The sequence below is a fragment of the Chinchilla lanigera genome, unplaced genomic scaffold, assembly GCF_000276665.1.
Source record: "Chinchilla lanigera isolate Chin_1 unplaced genomic scaffold, ChiLan1.0 scaffold00035, whole genome shotgun sequence".
Lineage (NCBI taxonomy): Eukaryota > Metazoa > Chordata > Mammalia > Rodentia > Chinchillidae > Chinchilla > Chinchilla lanigera.
In genome coordinates, this window is record NW_004955436.1 from 21,311,501 (window position 1) to 21,328,393 (window position 16,893).

The 16,893-nt window shown below is 41.7% G+C and overlaps 1 protein-coding gene across 1 annotated transcript in view; it reads right to left on the reverse strand.

Moving 5' to 3' along the window:
• Positions 1-16,893, reverse strand: part of Arfgef3 (ARFGEF family member 3) — a gene marked incomplete at its 5' end in the record, with an annotated part of 145,735 nt that overhangs the window by 90,758 nt on the left and 38,084 nt on the right. Inside the window, 2 exon segments of the mRNA XM_013516654.1 lie at positions 312-380; positions 15,525-15,656. Of these exon segments, the coding sequence (XP_013372108.1) occupies positions 312-380; positions 15,525-15,656 (201 nt within the window).

A 16,893-nucleotide genomic window follows, 5' to 3' on the forward strand; every position in this document is an offset into this window, starting at 1 on the left:
AAGTGTTTTGCAATTAATCATAGGAAAAAATACACTGAGCAAGCAATATATCGGGAGTAGTGTAGGGGGAGCTGGTACTGTTATTTCCATGGTTCAAGCCTCAAAAGAAAAGCGCTAAGGCACAGCACTGGGAGGGAGGGAGGATGCTGGGCCACACAGCACGCCTGTCACGGCAACTCGCTAGCAGAAATTCCCAACCGTAACCACAGAAGAGCTCACCCCATTGCTAGGGCTCAGTGCCACTTTGCTATTTATCCCAGTGCAAGAGAAAGCAGCTGTGAGCAGGCAGCACAAGGACAAGGGACACTCACCTCGGCGATCTTCAGCACAGCACTCCCGTTCAGGTCGAATGCTGGGGTGTAGGTGATGCACAGCAGAACCTGTAGCCGGCGGGAGGAGAAGGGTTAAACACACAGAAGCGAGTGTTTGCTTCACAGGTCTTTTATGCCACCCAAGCCTGATGATTCTTTTACTGTATCTAATGTTCCTTTCCACCCACCCATTGCTCCCTAATGAGTGGCCACATATTGCTAGTAAAGGAGAGATTAGATTTGAAATGTAAAGGCTGCAAAGCTGTCCCACGGAAGCAAGGCTGGCCAGAACAGCATTCCTGAGCGACTCTGGAGGCCTCTTCAGTAACAATGAAAGTGCTAGGTGTGTCATACCAATAGTCTAGATTGATATTTTAAATTGGTGTCATTATAATGGTCCCTGTTTTACTGGAAGGAAACTGAAGCTCAACAATTAGGTAGCTCAAGCACAGTCACACAAGTCAGGGCTGAGATTTGAGCTCGAGGGATCTGGCTCCATGCGCTGCTCCACTCGCAATTCTGTCTCCACCTTTGCCCGGACTCACATGTCATGTAACTTTCTATTCCTATTCCCTTCCCAAATCCACAGGGAGTCAGAAGTTCTTTTATGCCACTTTTCCCTCCTATAATTTCTCCCAGAATGCTGCCTGAGATTTCCTTATTTTCTAGTTCTAGGTTCTCCTTGGTCTCCAAGATATATAGACAACGGGTTGATGACATTCACAAGATCTTGAAAGACCATTAAAAATTTCACTTTCTCCTCACAAAGCCATCAGGGAACAGATCAGTAAAAGCTCCTGGCATGTAAGGACTGTCCTAGATTTGTAGGTAGAAGACCAGCTTCTCCCTTTTCTGTTTGGCTTCTAACTTCCTTGCTGGGAGACAGACTTGCTAAGGCTAGTACCTGCTCCTTCTTTCCAAACCCAACAGCCATGCCCTGCTTGTGGCTTGGCCAACAGTGGCAGCCTTCTGAGGATCCTTCTCTTCTGGTTCAATTCTCCAAAGAACACTGGAGCCTAGCAAATCTATGGAACACAGGACACAGGCTTAGTCAGTCTGGCAACAGATCCAACCGTCTGATGTAGAAAGATATCTCTCCCGGTCTCTCAGTCTTAGCTGGGTGCTAGGCCAGGCCTAGGAACAGTCTCCACTTTGAAGAAAGAATGTACGTAACTAAAGGAAAGAAGAAAGAGATTTGGGCCCAGGATTAAGTAAATTCATACCTTCTATCCAAGAGTCGACCACCACTGGAAACCGGCTCAGTGCAAAGGTGGTTAAGAGAAAGGAATTATGGGGCTTATTGCCCTTTGGCCTTGTGTAAAATGAATTTCTTTGGGAAGCAAAGGTCCTATGAAAGCGGAGGGCAGTGAAGTCACCAAGATCTAATCTGGTCTTGGAGGAAGGCTCTACGGGATGCGGTGCTTGGGGTGTCTTTGCCTGAACCTCCATCCTTGGCTCCTCCCGTGCTTGCTCCTCTGTGGCCCATTTGCTGGGTTTCTCCCAGGTCTGGTGCTTCAGGCTTCAATCAAATCACCCTTAGAGAGGCCTTCCCCAGCCGGCCTACCCACCACCCCGAGCGGCCTTTGTCACATCTCCTTGTCAGAAGTACTTAGATGAGATCAGGCACATTCAGGGTGGTGTGGCCCTAGACTGCTGCCTGTACTTAGGAGCACACAGTGATCGCCCACTACTTTTACTTCTCTACGATCATCCCTTAGATACGCGAGCTCGCTGGGCCTCTGGAAATCCCGTGGGGCCTCTCATCAGACACTTTCTTGCTTTGACTTTTTGCCACATTGCATACCTTCCCCTTCTTCTTTTGTATGCCATGCTTCCTGGCAGGGGTGGGAGGGCCTGAGAGACAGCTGGCAGAGGTGGTGGCAGTGGGCTCTGGACATCACTTCATCCATCTGGATTCTTAGTTTTTAAAATACTGGCAAGAAAGACTAGCAACTGGCAACGCTTTACAACAAGAAAATAACGGTGGCCAATATTTGTCTGCACGGGCTAATTATTAACATAATTTACAGGACTGCCTTCAGCTTTCTGCCTGGATCTCCCTGTATAGTTATAGAAGATGCACAAAATGAGGCTGCAAAAGAAGTTTTCAAAAGTGAACCCTGAGCTAGAGCTGTGTTTCTGCAGCAGGGGCTGCGGGGGCAGGTGCGGTACTTTGGGGAAGCCCTCAAGAGTGTGATGAGTTGCAGTGTCCCGTGATCAAGAGCCTGGGAAGCAAAGGAAGCAGACCACCCCTGCTGCGAGGAAGTGTTGGAAGCAGGGAAAGGCCTCCTCCGCAGCGCCCGGAAGCTGAGCATCCCTCGCCCAGACCCCAGCCAATGCTGACCGAGGTCCAGAGGGCTGTGGAGAGAGGCCGCCCACACCTACTGCTGGCTCCCAACCCTCAAAGTCCCACTGAGTTATGTGAAAAAAAACTAAAAACAGACAACAATGAAAGGAAGTGGAGCACATTAATGAAGCTGACTCCTACCTACAGCCTGTGCAGTTTGCCGTTCAGAACATTTGGCAGTTTTTAATTATGAGGCTGATGGTATCCAGGGCCCCCTGTGACTCACAAGATACAGACAGGGGCAGTGTGCAGCTAGGATGATGCAGCAGGTAACAGTGACTTATCAAAAACGATAAGTGGACAAACTGTTAATGCTCCCAGGGCCTGCCCGGCATTAATTCACTGGATTAAAACACAGACGACAACAGTAAATTAATTTAAAGTGTCTGACTTCAATGTATCACAAGCCAGCAGAAAGCAGAGATTAACATTCTGAGCACACCATTTTCCTTGGTGCCAAGGAAAACTGGAGCACCTAAATGCTGGGGGTAACTCCACTAGAAATACATCCTTCCTAGGGTCATTAAAGCATATGGACTAAATTACTACCAACCAGCAGGAACTTGAGTGAAAGGCAGCATCATGCAACCTAGCTGGCTGGCACTGCTTGCAGGAGGAGGCTAGGAAGGAAATAGAGAAAACATGCAAACCCTCCCATGGAAAGAGAAAAGCATTACAATGGTTACTAAAAGTCTCAAATCATCTTTTTAAAACCCTAATAACTGAATATTGGGTACAAGAAGCAATCCCTCAACTGAAAATGTCTAAAAACCCAAGTAAAACCAAAGAAACACATAAGTAATAAATAAACACACACGACAGAATGGGACTCGAAAGGAGAAAGTGAAGCTGATTTATTGCAAGGTCTGGGCACACGTTATGAGATTCTAGAAAATGTGGTCACATGAGGCATAGAGAGTGTCAGATGCGGATAGATACCGACGAGACAAAGATCACAGACGTGTGCTTCTGGGGAACAGCTCACATCAATCCTGTCCTAAACACACTTCCCGGTCATGACCAGGGTTTCGGCAGGCCCTGCCTTGTGACGCTGGTGACAGAGCAGGGCCCATGACATCAGGGCCACAAGTCTCCTACTGACGTGATGATGGCCTGCAATTTGGTATTAAATTGTGTGACTTTGCCTCTGTTTTCTGTTCATTCCCTTATCTTTACATTTTCCATCCCACCTAGAAGGTTATTTAGAGGAATGAATAAGTTACACGTTAAAAAAAAATACTGTGAGGGCTGGGGATGTAACTCAGTGGTACTCAGCTTGGGTAAGGCCTGGAGTTTGATCCCCTCCCAGCACCAAAAAGGAGAAGCACATACAGGGTGCATCTCTAGGCTGTCTTCTTGTGAAAGGGAGACAAATTTCATTTGTTCTAACTTGGAGAGGCTATTTCAATATATACGATTAGGCTCACTTTAAGTAAAAAGTGAATTAGAAAACTCAGGGAATCCACACCGAAAAGCACAGATCTTTTGGAGTCTGCAGACCACTATTTTTCACTGCCCTCAGGTCTCAACGTTCTGGAAATCTGAGTGCTACCCCCCAGTGGGATGACTGGATAATACTGACTCTGCAGCCATACAAAGTAATATGCTGAGCATCTATAATCTGAAATGCTCAAAATCTGAAGTTCTCAGTGCCGTTCTCAAAAAGTTTTGGATTTTGGAGCATTCCAGATCTTGGATTTTCAGATTAGGGATTCTTAATGAGTAAAATCTATACAAATATCCCCAAATCTGAAACACTTAGAAATCTGAAATCGTTCTGACCCCAAGCACTTTGGACACGGGATGCTCAATCTATCCCACTAGTTTGAAGTGACCGGGTTGGGGCAATCTGAATTTTGTAAGCTCCCATTCAAGACACCCAGCCAAGTGGAAGGTCCTCACTGTCACAGGGAGAAAATCCTTTCTGTTAATCAGAGAGCATCTCTCATGAGACATGCAACCCAACCTGCCACCTAATTTTCCTGGTAGGTTCTGCCAATACCTATTTTACACTCGCCATATGCACAATTTGTATTATAAGATTTCTGAATCATCTGCACGACCATTTCCAGGGGAGTTAGGAGTGAAGAAGTGATTTCTGACTTTACTGGGTAGCAACTGCATGTCCACATGAAATCCACCTGTGTGCCACTCCCTCCCTCCCTATCTTCCTTCCTTCTTTCCTTCCTTCCTTCCTTCCTTCCTTCCTTCCTTCCTTCCTTCCTTCCTTCCTTCCTTCCTTCAGTACATATTTACTGAGATGTGACCAGAGTCAGATGTAGTACTAGGTTCTGGGCATACAGCAGTGAAAAAAAGAAAAAAGATCTTGCAGAGTTAACATCTTGGATAACGATGGTCCTAAAATAAGTGATTACAAGTGATGAACGTTCTGCCTAGGGAATGTACTGTCACCAGAACGGTGTATTAGAAGACATGCCTTGTTGTGCTGTATTTATCCTTTCACAGGACTCTAAATTTAACATGTTGTAATTCATATAATTAATAAACTCAGGAAAACAGGCAAGGGTACTATCCAAAAGTGGCTGATTCGGGGAAGTCATCTACCAAAAATAAGGCACATGGAGGATTTGGGGTCATATCAAATTAGTAAGGAATTCTTTGCCTTTTCCTCAAACTTTTAAAATTATCTTAATTTATGCACATGCGCTCCTTGGAGTGACTGCGATTTCATTTTTCAAAAATATCAGATGTTACTTATAAATCAAACCAAACCAAACAAACTATTAGGGCTCAAGAAAGAAACTAAACTTGTGACTGGTGCCACAGCAGGCCTTGGCCTTGCCTTTCCTTGTGTGTGGAGAACAGCCTGTGGGCCAGGCCTGTTCCAAACCCAGCTCTGGCCCTGAACACAAAGTTAGCTTTGACACTTAACACATTTTGCCTTCTGGCCTCCCGTGTACATTGGCTTGGGACTGCAGAAAATTAAAAAATCATTGCATATGTCCTTCTCTTCAGAAACACTCCTGTTCATTTTGTACTCCAAGTTGGCAACAATAAGGACAGCAGCAAGCACAGGAACATTTAGGCACATAAAGCCTTTGTACTGGACACGGGGCACTCCCGCTCTCTGGAGTCTGGGTTACTAAAAGTAACCCTCAGTTGTGAAGAGGTTCCATCCCTCCTGATCTGTGCATCAATACTAAAACGGCTCAACTTTCTGAGGATGGGAAAATGACAGGATGTCTATCTTTAGCATGAAGGAGGGAAAGACTCACAAAGTAAACTTATAGAATTTGAGAGGACATTTCCTTATTTACATTTAAAACATAGGTGACAATGATAAGCATTTTTTTTTTTCTTATTTTCTATCAAAGTTTCTCAACCTCAGCACTACGGACATTTTGGGCAGAGTGATTTCTTTGTGGCATGGGTAGAATTGCACTGTGGGGTACTTAGCAGCACCTCTGACTTCTGTGCAACAGGTGATAGTGGTGCCCCTCCCTCCACCATCTGTGATGATCAAAAATGTCCCCAGCCAAGAACTCTGCTTGAGATCATTCATCCCCATGCCTGGGGGACAGAGTCAAGAACCTTGGCCGCAGGTGCCCCAGAGCCAGAATTTGAGACTTCCAGAGACCTGGGGCAGCCCCTGACCCTACTCTCTTCAGATCTGATGTGGTAGGTGGTAATGAGCAGTTGAGCTAAACTCAATCTTCATTTTGACAATGCTTTGAATTATTTTATTTCATGAAACTTCTAGCACTCATGACTTATACTGACTTGCAAATGGCTATTCTGTGAGATTTTTTCTAGTCAATGGAAGATTTTGCTAGAGATCTGGAATGTTCAATTTGGAAAACATTTCAAGTTATCCTTTGGTTGATCATCATTTCTGAGGTTCATTTCAGGCTGTACTTGTTGGCACTAGTGATAAGTTACTGACAGTCATCACATGAGCCAGTGTCACCTAATTTTAGGAAATACTATGCTGATGTTATTCATGAAAAAACGTCAGTATTAACTGTGATGAACTTAATTCACTTGATTAAGCAAATAGCAAATTTTTCCTATTTCTATTTTCTTCTCCCTTCCAAAATTTTCCCTTGACAAATTTGCATAATTACTACCTCTAACTAGAGCCCTTGCCAGTCTACTTTTTAGGGTCAACATTTTCCCCAAATTTCCTTGGGGAAACTCAATTTCAGCTTCTAAATACCTCAAATGAAAATAGTTGTCTCTCATCTCAAATGAGTTACAGGGTCCAAGGGAGATTAGTTCTAGGACCTCACATAGCTACTGAGGTCATATTCTTTTTATAAAATGATATAGTAGTTCCATATCACCTACTCACATCTTCTCATACGCTTTAGATCATCTTTAAATTATTTATAATACATAATGCAGTATAAATGCTCTGAAAATGTTGTTTTGTTTAAGGAATAATGACAAGAAAAAGGTCTGTTACATCCAGGATAGAAGCACTGTTTTTCTGAATATTTTTGATGTATTTTTGGCTGAATTAAGGTAATTCTATACTTACCTCTTTCCTACTAGGTTTTAAGCCCTTGTCTTTGACTGCTTATGGGTTCGATCTTAAACGTCCCATGCAGGCTGTGATACTACTGGGAGGTGGAGAAACTTTCAGGAGGCGGAGCCTAATGGGAGGAAGTTGAGTTGTGGGGGCTTGGCCTCAGAGGGATACTGGGACCAGGGCCCCTTCCTCTCCCTCTTTGCTTTCTGGCTGCCACGAGGTGAGTGGTTTTGTTTCTAATGGGCTCCCCACCATGATGCTGTGCCTCACCAAAGGCCCAAAAGCAAGAGAACCAGCAGACCATGCACTGAAACCAAGAGTCAAAACAAACCTCTCCCGCTTCTACACTGATTTTCTTAGGTACTGTCTCACAGCAATGGGAAGCTGACTGCACCACTGAACAAACCACTGGAAATAAACTCTAAAATCTATTAAAAAGTTCAGTGAATTATTTTTTTCTACTTTAATTTGTAACAGTTTATTTTGACTTAATCTCTCAGCTGAATTTTTTTTTCAGGACTGGGGATCAAAACCCAGAGGCTTGTGCATGCTTGGCAAATGCTCTAGCATCAAGCTACATCCTCAGCCCTTTTGAATTTTTATTTTCAGATGAGGCTGGCTATGCTGCCCGGGCTGGCCTCAAACTTGTGATTCTCCTGCTACAGACATCTGCCATGTTCCCAGCTTCTCAGCTGGACTGTATTGATATACTCACTCCCCTCTTCTCTCTGCTCTTCTCAAGTCCCTGCCCCGTGAATGGGAGCATCATCTCAGATAGCAACTGCCAATACAAGCATGGAGTTTTCAGTAATTTTAGAGTTGATGCTTATAGACATGACTAATGAAGCCCTTGCGATAAAGCAGTTTTAAAGGGTTAGAGCCAACTGGATTCTCTATAGATGAAACATGTAATAACTGTAAAATAATCCAAACCACATAAACTCCATCTAGAATGACAGATGAAACATTTACTGGCCTAGTTTAATTGTGGGGTATTTTCTATAGGGAATAGAATCAGAGCTAATGGTGATGACTTTAAATATAATCTAGATGAATAGCCAATATGCAATAATTTATAAAATTATTCTTTTAAGTGAGAGAGCTGTAAACCAACAGTAAATATGATGTCCTATTTTGGGAATCAAATATCTCTGAGGATATGTACACTTTTCTGTTCTATTACTACAGAAGAAAATAAAGGTGTTGACTGGGGAGCTAGAAATCAAAGATTTGGGAGAAACTCATGAAACCATGATAGTTGTAATACCTGATTCATAATTTGAGTGAGTTCAGAAATGTTCATTTTCTCATTATACTACTCATATTCTTTTCTAATAACGAGCAGAACAAAAGCTAGCAATAACCCTGTGCTATGCCCTGTTCCAAGCACTTCTTTTATTTTTAGCTCATATAAGACTCATGTATCAATATTATTCACATTTTGCCCATCACAACACTAGGCTACAGATAAAAAGAGTTCCCAAGGTCCCCAGGTATTCTAGCCCTAGAAACTGTGCTCTTACCACTCTACTACCAAATATTTTGAAAAGCAGAAAAAGAAGAAGTTTAAAAGACAACAGTGTCTGGTGCTAATTTCATAGCACAGTTACACTGTGGTCACCTAAAGTTCTGCAGTGAATACTGATCTGCTGGAAGAGATTTTCTCAGATTTCATTATTTTCCAGAAGCTGCACTATTCACCTTGGCCTCACAGTCAATTCAAGCCCCTACATCTGAAAGTCATCTCTCCACTTCTCCCAAACTACACAGCAAGAGATCAGCCCTAGCCTTCCTGAAAACCTTTCCAGAAAAATCCAAGTTGCTGAGACAGCAGCTCAACTTCCATGATTATTTAGGTCCAGTCCAAACCATTCAATTCAGCTTCAAAACACTTACAGAAAGGATTTGATGGTATAGGAGGTTACTTTAATTCTAAAATACAAATCTGTACCGATCTTTTTCATCCCTGAACTCACACAAATTATCTGCAATCACACTTTAGTTATTCGTTGTTTTTCCTAGCGAATCGCTGCAAAACTACCCTGTATTTCCATCTCTTCATTACGCAATAAATAAATTAACACGCAATTAGTAAGCCCCACGCCAGCTGCTTTGCTAGACACCAAAGGGAGAGAACCAACACTAATAATGTATCATTAGCTTTTACTTACTAACTAGTGAAATTTTCCCTACATGTCTGTGTCAAGAGTTTAGGAATTACTAGTTGGAGAGATTAAAATGTGTACTTTCCCCAGGTGGTCCACTGCAGGCTCTCCACTGGTCCTTAGCTAACTTTACATACAGCTGAGTGCACTGTCTGCTCTTCCTCCTGAGAAAAGTACAGTATAATGAAAAAAAGAGCAGAAGGCAGCAGAGGAGATAACGTGCCAGCTGCCACTGGCTGGGGAAAATGAGCCCGACTAGGATTTTCATGTGATAAATGCCCTGGAAGACTGCCAGTTCTCTCTCAACACTATGGCCTCCTTCTTCAAGAACAGAACTCTGGGGACATGGCTGTTCAGGATAAGGACTACATTTCCCACCTTCCCTACAACTGAGTGGTGCCATATGGCCAATCAGATGCGAGCTGAAGTGCAGCCTTCCTTCCCTCCTCCTACTGGTGGGCTGCAATGCAGATGTGTTGGCTGGGGTTAGGGACCCACTGTGGACTATACAGTGGAGAAATAATGTGCAAGGAACAAGAGGCTCTAATAATGTGGCTCAGCAAGCCCTGATACACATTTATATGAAGGAAAAATAAAACTCTGCATTGTTATAGCTAAAATGAATCCTGTGGCCTCTCTCTTTTTCTGACTTCTATCTTAGATCTTTTTCCACTTTATCAGTTACTTCTTGAGCCTTCTCTGTTTTCCTTTCCATCTGCCAATCAGGTTTTGCTCTGTATACTCTTCCAGTCCCTAGATTATTTTGTCACTGCATTTATCACAGTTTTGGTGTATTTATATGTTTAACTAATTTCTGTCTATCACTAGTCTCCAAACAAAGATTGAGTTTTTGTTCGGCATTGGTTTCATTTTTCTATCACAGGATCATCTGTGCCTAGCACAATGCCTGGGACTAAGAAACAAATATTTGCTGAGTACATGATTGGAAAGAGTTGAATGGTCCTTTCTCTGTACTAAGAATTCTAGATCATCGACGACAAATATGTACTGGGTCTTTCACTTATACTTGATTAATTTAAGATCATGATGGGGAACACTTGGTGGAATGGTCTCCAACTATGTTCAAATGGCACAGCACTTGGAAATGGTGGTGATTTTTAGAAAAGAAAAATAATATGAAAATCTCATCTCAAAAATAATGCATAAGCTATTGAAGGGAAAATTGCATTTCTGCATTTTCAATTTTTTTTTCTTTGCTTTTTCACATATTTTTATCATCGGCCTAAGGCAGTCATCCCAAAAAGTACAGGAGCAAGGGAGAAACACTTAGTAAGAATTCTATCTATGTGTGTGCAAAGTAGTAAAAGATCATCTCACTTAACCTTAGCAGCAGAAAGAGGGAGGAGTGTGCAAAAAATAAATTACTCAGCAGGAGCAGTATTTTAGACATGTCTCTATATTTACTAACAAACAATGTTTGTGAGCTTGTTTGACCGACCTCCAACAAGGGTACATTAAGGAGTTATGCATTTTTCATTAAACATTGGATTTTCCTTTAATAGAAGAGATTGCTGCAGATCCTTTAAAGTGATTTGATGGCTTTAGGCTAAGAAGAAATTTCTTTTCTCCCTGACATGAGGAGGCGAGACAAATTAGCCATTCACGCTCAAATTGCAGTAATGATTATTCTTGCCATAAGGCACTCTGGAAGACCAAATGCCCAGAGTTAAAAGAACATCAAAACTAACCATTTGGATAAATTTCCCAATGTAGGGTCTGCCATTCAGACATTACTGAGAAGGTACTTAATATTGGTCCTTCCAGCCAGAAGCATCTGCCTCAAGGGTAGAGCACTTGCCCAGTGCACTGGATTGGATCCCTAGCACTGCAAAAATTTTTGAAAAATTTCTTTTAAAAATGGTCCTTCCATGTCCTATTACTTACTCCCAGGTCAAGGATCGACTGTAGTGCTGGTGTATAACTTAGAAGTACATTGCCCTGCACAGCAAAATCCCAAGAGGATACCATGAGGCTCAGAATTACCAGCCTTGTAGATGGTCAATGCCTGTCCACGATGCTGTCACCTTTGTACTTTGTGCAGATGTTTGCTAGGCTTTTGCATATATGAATATCTAAATAGGTGACATTCTATTCCCAACTCTACCACTACATATACTCAGAGCCATCAGCTAATGTTGGAAAGGAACTATTTGATTCTTTCTCCACATTGGAATCTACTCATAGAATTAGCAAGAGACTATCAGTATCATGGGAGGACACAGAAAATACATAGGACTGAGCTGCTCCTAGTTTTGCATCCCCCTCCATTAGCCTGTGATTTAAATTTGCTGTTTGAACATCTGTACAGTGGAAATGGTAATCACTCCCCACCTTCAAGTCTTTCCAAGTAGAGTTTGCAGCCAACAACCGTACTATGTAGGTGGAATTACAGTTTTAATAGTGGCCCCTGTCATTTCACTAGCTATGTGACCTTCATAGGAGGGTAAAGTACTTGCCAGATTGCCTGGTGCATAATAAATGTTAAGTGACCAGCTTCTGTCATTTCTCTTTTGAAAACTGCAAAGCACTCCACCAATATTCACTTCTATTATCCAAAGATATATATAAAATGAGACATCCAATAATAGAACATTCATCAAATACAGTCTCAGAGCCCCTGTATCACATCCTCCCTTATCACCAAAGCCAGCCAGCTCTCCCCAGATAGAATACTCACAACTCTCATACGCCTACAGAGGCAGAAGGCTTGCCATAACTCTTTTCCATCTTTGAAGCCTCAGCCAGCTGCATCAGTTAATAACCTCACTAAAGGTTATCCATTAGCAGGAAGGAAAGGACCTCCTAATTACTGCAGTGAGATGTCATTAGTTATGTCCATGGCTCCTATAAAGGCTACCTGGCATTTATGGAAATGGCACACACCAGGGGAAAATGTTACCAAGCCAGACGAGAACTTAACCTAAGTATTAAATAGCTTCCAACCACTGATGAATGCATTTCACAGGTAATCTATCTTTACAGAAACCTTTTATTCCTGATTCTGTTCAGTCCTGACACTTTATTTGCTCAAGCTATAAAATTTTTATTTGGATTCCACAAACATTTCAATAAATCAAAGTTGCTTTTACCTCCCCTTCCTGTTAAAGAGAAAGACCAGGTAGAATAGTTCCTTGACTAGGGGATTTAACCTCATTCTTATTTAACTTGTCAGAAGCAAATATCATTTTTTCAACCCTTTGATTGAAAGTCTAGGATCTTCTCTCTAAGTAAGAATATTATTGTTGGAATCTTCAACTTCATTATTATCTAGGGTTTGTTTAATCTTGGGGAAACCTCTAAGCATATGATTTCCTTTGCAGGAATTGAATACAACTTTTACGCACTCTTGAGTATGACCTGGTTCAACTCCGCATCTTTATGAACACTAGCAGATAGTAACATGTAAATAAATGCATGATACAAATTTTTAAAAGATAATATCTAGGATTTGTTATTTTGCAGTGGCTGCACACATAAATGAAAACTGCATAATATGGCTTCATCCCTTCTGAATACTATGCCCAGATCAACATTTGAAGAGCCTACCATGCCTCATTTTAAAAGATTTTCTGTAACTACAAAATATTTCTATAAAATGACTAGAGGATTTTTATAGGAAGCATCTGGTTTTAATAATTTATTGCCAGAATGAGTTATATAGGAAAACCAAGACTAACTTAGCACAATTTTCCTATGTAGATGGGAATGCATTCTTTTCTTCTAAGGACTCATCCAATTCTCTTTTAAATATAATTTTTCTCTCAAATACAATTTGTGGGAGAACAGGTGGTAAAAGTATTTTAATATAGTAGTGATATTGGCAAAACAGGGACTTCTGAGCTGTTCCTTAGGTCATAACCAGTATTACACAATTGTAAGATAAACAGGACTCAGATTCTAGAGATTTCTGTACTATAATGTTAGTATGGAAATTCTTTATGTATAGTGCAAGGAGATAAAATTTACATATTATTCTAAATCAGAAAGCCTGTAATTTAGATCCATATTTATACTCAATGCATATTTTAATCTCAGGAAAGGAAATGATAATGAATCCTTCACCTCTAACCCATCACAGACAAATTAGATTTTTCAAAGTTTTATTTCATACTGATATCACCCCCAAAACAGTTGTCTCATCTTTAATTTTCTAGCAACTTGGCTAAAAATGTTTGCTCAAAATAAAAGATATTACAAAGAAAATAGCTTAAAGCTAGGTTTGGTGTGAACTGAAATATTTTTCCCAATTCCAACATTTAAACAGTTAAAATTAGCAAGTAGAAAAGATCCTTATCTTAAGGGCCTTTTAGTTAGATACGGCCAATCTAATTGCAAAGAATGACCGTTCAGATTATTCTTTTGCTTTTTCTTTTTTTTTCTGACAGTTTCTGATTTTCCTCCAAGACATTAACTAAGAGTACCATGGTCTATTATCCAGTCATTAGGAAGACGATAAAGATAGGCTTTCTATAATCGTGGCTGGGTTGACAGGTGTCTACTCCCCTCCACAGCAAGGCAAACAGGAAAGCGCTTCTGGGCTGCCACTAGGAAGCAAGCACATGACCTCAAACAGGTGTTACTGTTGACAGAACCGTTAGCCATCCTGCTTCTCCACAGCTTCCAGGAGAAATTGCACTTCCTCATTTTTATTTTTAATAAGACCTCCTGTGTTCCACAAAAAATTATTCCCAGGAAAATTTCTAGAAGACTATGCAGCTTGTGATGAGTGCTTCTTAGTATAACACCAAAGCTCACCCTCCAGTATGTGGAGATCTAAAAATGCAGCAGAGGAGAAGACAAATCTGGAGGGGGTTTGTCCATGGCTCCCAAGTGTGGAATCAAAAGGTAAGGCAAACCTGGACATCTAGAATCCAGAAGGGTAAGAGATAGATGAGCTCTCAGAAACCAGCAAGCTCAGGGTTCTCATTCCCTAGTGTGTCTCAGACTCACTTAGGACACCAGAGAAGACTGTATATTCCTAGACCCACCATGGGGGTGCTGATTCAGAACCAGCAGGCAGCAGAGGTGGCAACAGGAACACAGAACACTTCCTAACCCACTTGCTTTGTGCCCGGTACTATGCTAAGTTCTTTACAAATGTCAGCTTCCTTCATCCTCAGAACCACCTTATTAAGTAGGTACTACTATTTCTCCCATTTTATAGATGAGTAACTCAAGACACAGAGTGGTGATTTAGGAAGCTGCTGAAGGACGTCCTGCTAAGAGTGGAAGGAGGATTCAACCAGGCAGGTTGACTTTAAAATCTGAGCTGTAGATCACTACCCTAAACCATCCCCCAATAAAACTAGGGTTAAGGAAATATCATGGTTGAAGCAGACCCTTTCTCTTGGGCATGAAAAAATTGCAACCCAAAGAAATGCAGTCTTTTATCCAAGACAAAACACTTTGATACATGTCCAGAAAGAAATCAACCATTACATGGCACCAACTGTCCTTAAATATCCAGTATTCTTCTATATGTTTCTCCAGGGAGGAAAAGGACAAATTGCACTATTAAAAGCCATCTCCTTGGTTCCTGCTGTTTTGTGGACCAAGGTGTTGTTCTCAGTCAGAGATTCCATCCTTCTCTTCCCCACTCGTCCCTCACTCACAGAATATGACACACTCCAGGCAGCTGAAGGGATTCCCAGTCATGGTGATTTTCAAGGAAAAGAAGGGGAGATGGGAGGGAGAGATGCCACCCCTAAAAACAGGTGGTGACTGGAATGAAGGAAATAAGGTTCTTATCATTTGAGAAAGAAGATGTGATTCTGATATCCCTTTGAAGGATATCTCTCCCCCTAAACCGACCATGCTAAAATTGCAGTATGTATCAACACATGACTAGCTCTTTGCTTTATAGCTACCTATACAGGCAGGCAGAACACCCAGAAAGATCAGATTCACTATGAGCTGGAACTAATCCCATATATTCTCTTAAAAGGTGCTAAGTGTGCTTCCTAATCACATTTCATATACAGGGTAGGGCCAACTCCATTATAGATTTATTGAAACTATTCTGCTGCTAAACTGTCATGGTAATTTTAGAGCACCTTAAGCAAGCATAATAACCATCTATTCCTAGTAACAGATGATCACAACGCAGAGGTAGTTTCAAGATAACCAGCGCTGGGGTCCAATTGTTTTCCTGTCCCAATGACGCACACCGGTGGCCACGTCAAACCAACCTTCATCACTTCCACCTGCAGGTCTTCATTGAGCGAAGGCGTCACTTTCACAGCATTCAGGACCTGATTGAGCAGCTGCTTCTCATCAGAGTCTGTTTCCATGGATACAAACCTCTCTTCAGAGAGCAGCTTCTGTAAAGAGGCACAAGGCAGTGATCACAGATAGGCTCTCCCCTGCTGCCTCACTCTGTTCTAGCTTATTATGTATTGATGATCCCTTTTCTCACCTGGGATGCACGTGGCTGGAAGCTATTAGGAAAGAACTCCTGCTACATGCCATTAAAAACAAAAATGCATCCAACCTTAGACAAATGGTTTTTGGCAAAGACTTTTTTTATGATACTAGATAATTCATTCTGAATTCCAGCAAGTGAAATTCTGATGTGCAGGCCTCCTTGGTGACTCGAGTGGTGGAGACAGACTATGGATGTACCGAGAGCCCTACATAGTAATCATCTACATGCATTTGAGGATTGCCACACATCCCCCTCCAGGACAGCCCTCTACTATTTCAGGGCAACTTTTATTTTTCATACAATTTTCCCCTAGGTTCTACCAAAAACATTATTGTACAACTCTACTCCCTCATTTTTCTCTAGAGCCACAGGGATGTGATGCCAGCCATCCAGTCCACCCAAATCTTTTCTGCCCATGCTGAGCCTCCCCAAAGGTTGTCACTGGGCCCTCCCACTCAGAATGAGGCCACCAAGTGAATGAGGCATTTCCAGGGTGGCCTGATTTTAAAAAGTGATGCATAACTTGAGTCACCATCCCAGGTCACTGCACATTCTATTCTCACCCTGGAATCCCTAATTCTCACTCACAAGGTTGCAATTAAGCTGTTCTCCCGCATTCTGAGCTGGCACAGTAGTGTTTTTGAGACCTCAGTTTAGGGCTTTATATTATCCCTGTCTAATTTGTTCTTTCAATGCATAGCTTAGAGTTGTAACTTGGGAGGAAATTTTGGCATTGTTTCATTCATCGCAATGAAGCACCTTTTCACTTTCATGTCTCTGTGGAGCTGGCATCTAACCTTCATAAGTATGTCTCAGTGACATGGCCTAATTCTTTCAGAAGGGATTTGTTTTTGAGAATCAAGTAGTATACCCAAGACAGCCCAGAGTTAAAGTTTAATCACAAAGCTGTTTTTCTTCAAATGATAAAGAATGGGAAGCCCTGAAAATGTTCTAAAGTTAGACAGTACTTAGAAGAAGATAGATAGTACAGGAAGATTCAAAACCCACCAAGTCAATGAAGTTCACACACTTACATAGGCCTTTAAAACATGGTACTGCAACTCAAAATGTTCCAGAATTTTAAAAGCGGCGGGAAACAAAGTGGGAAATCTACACAACAAACTCTGATTCAT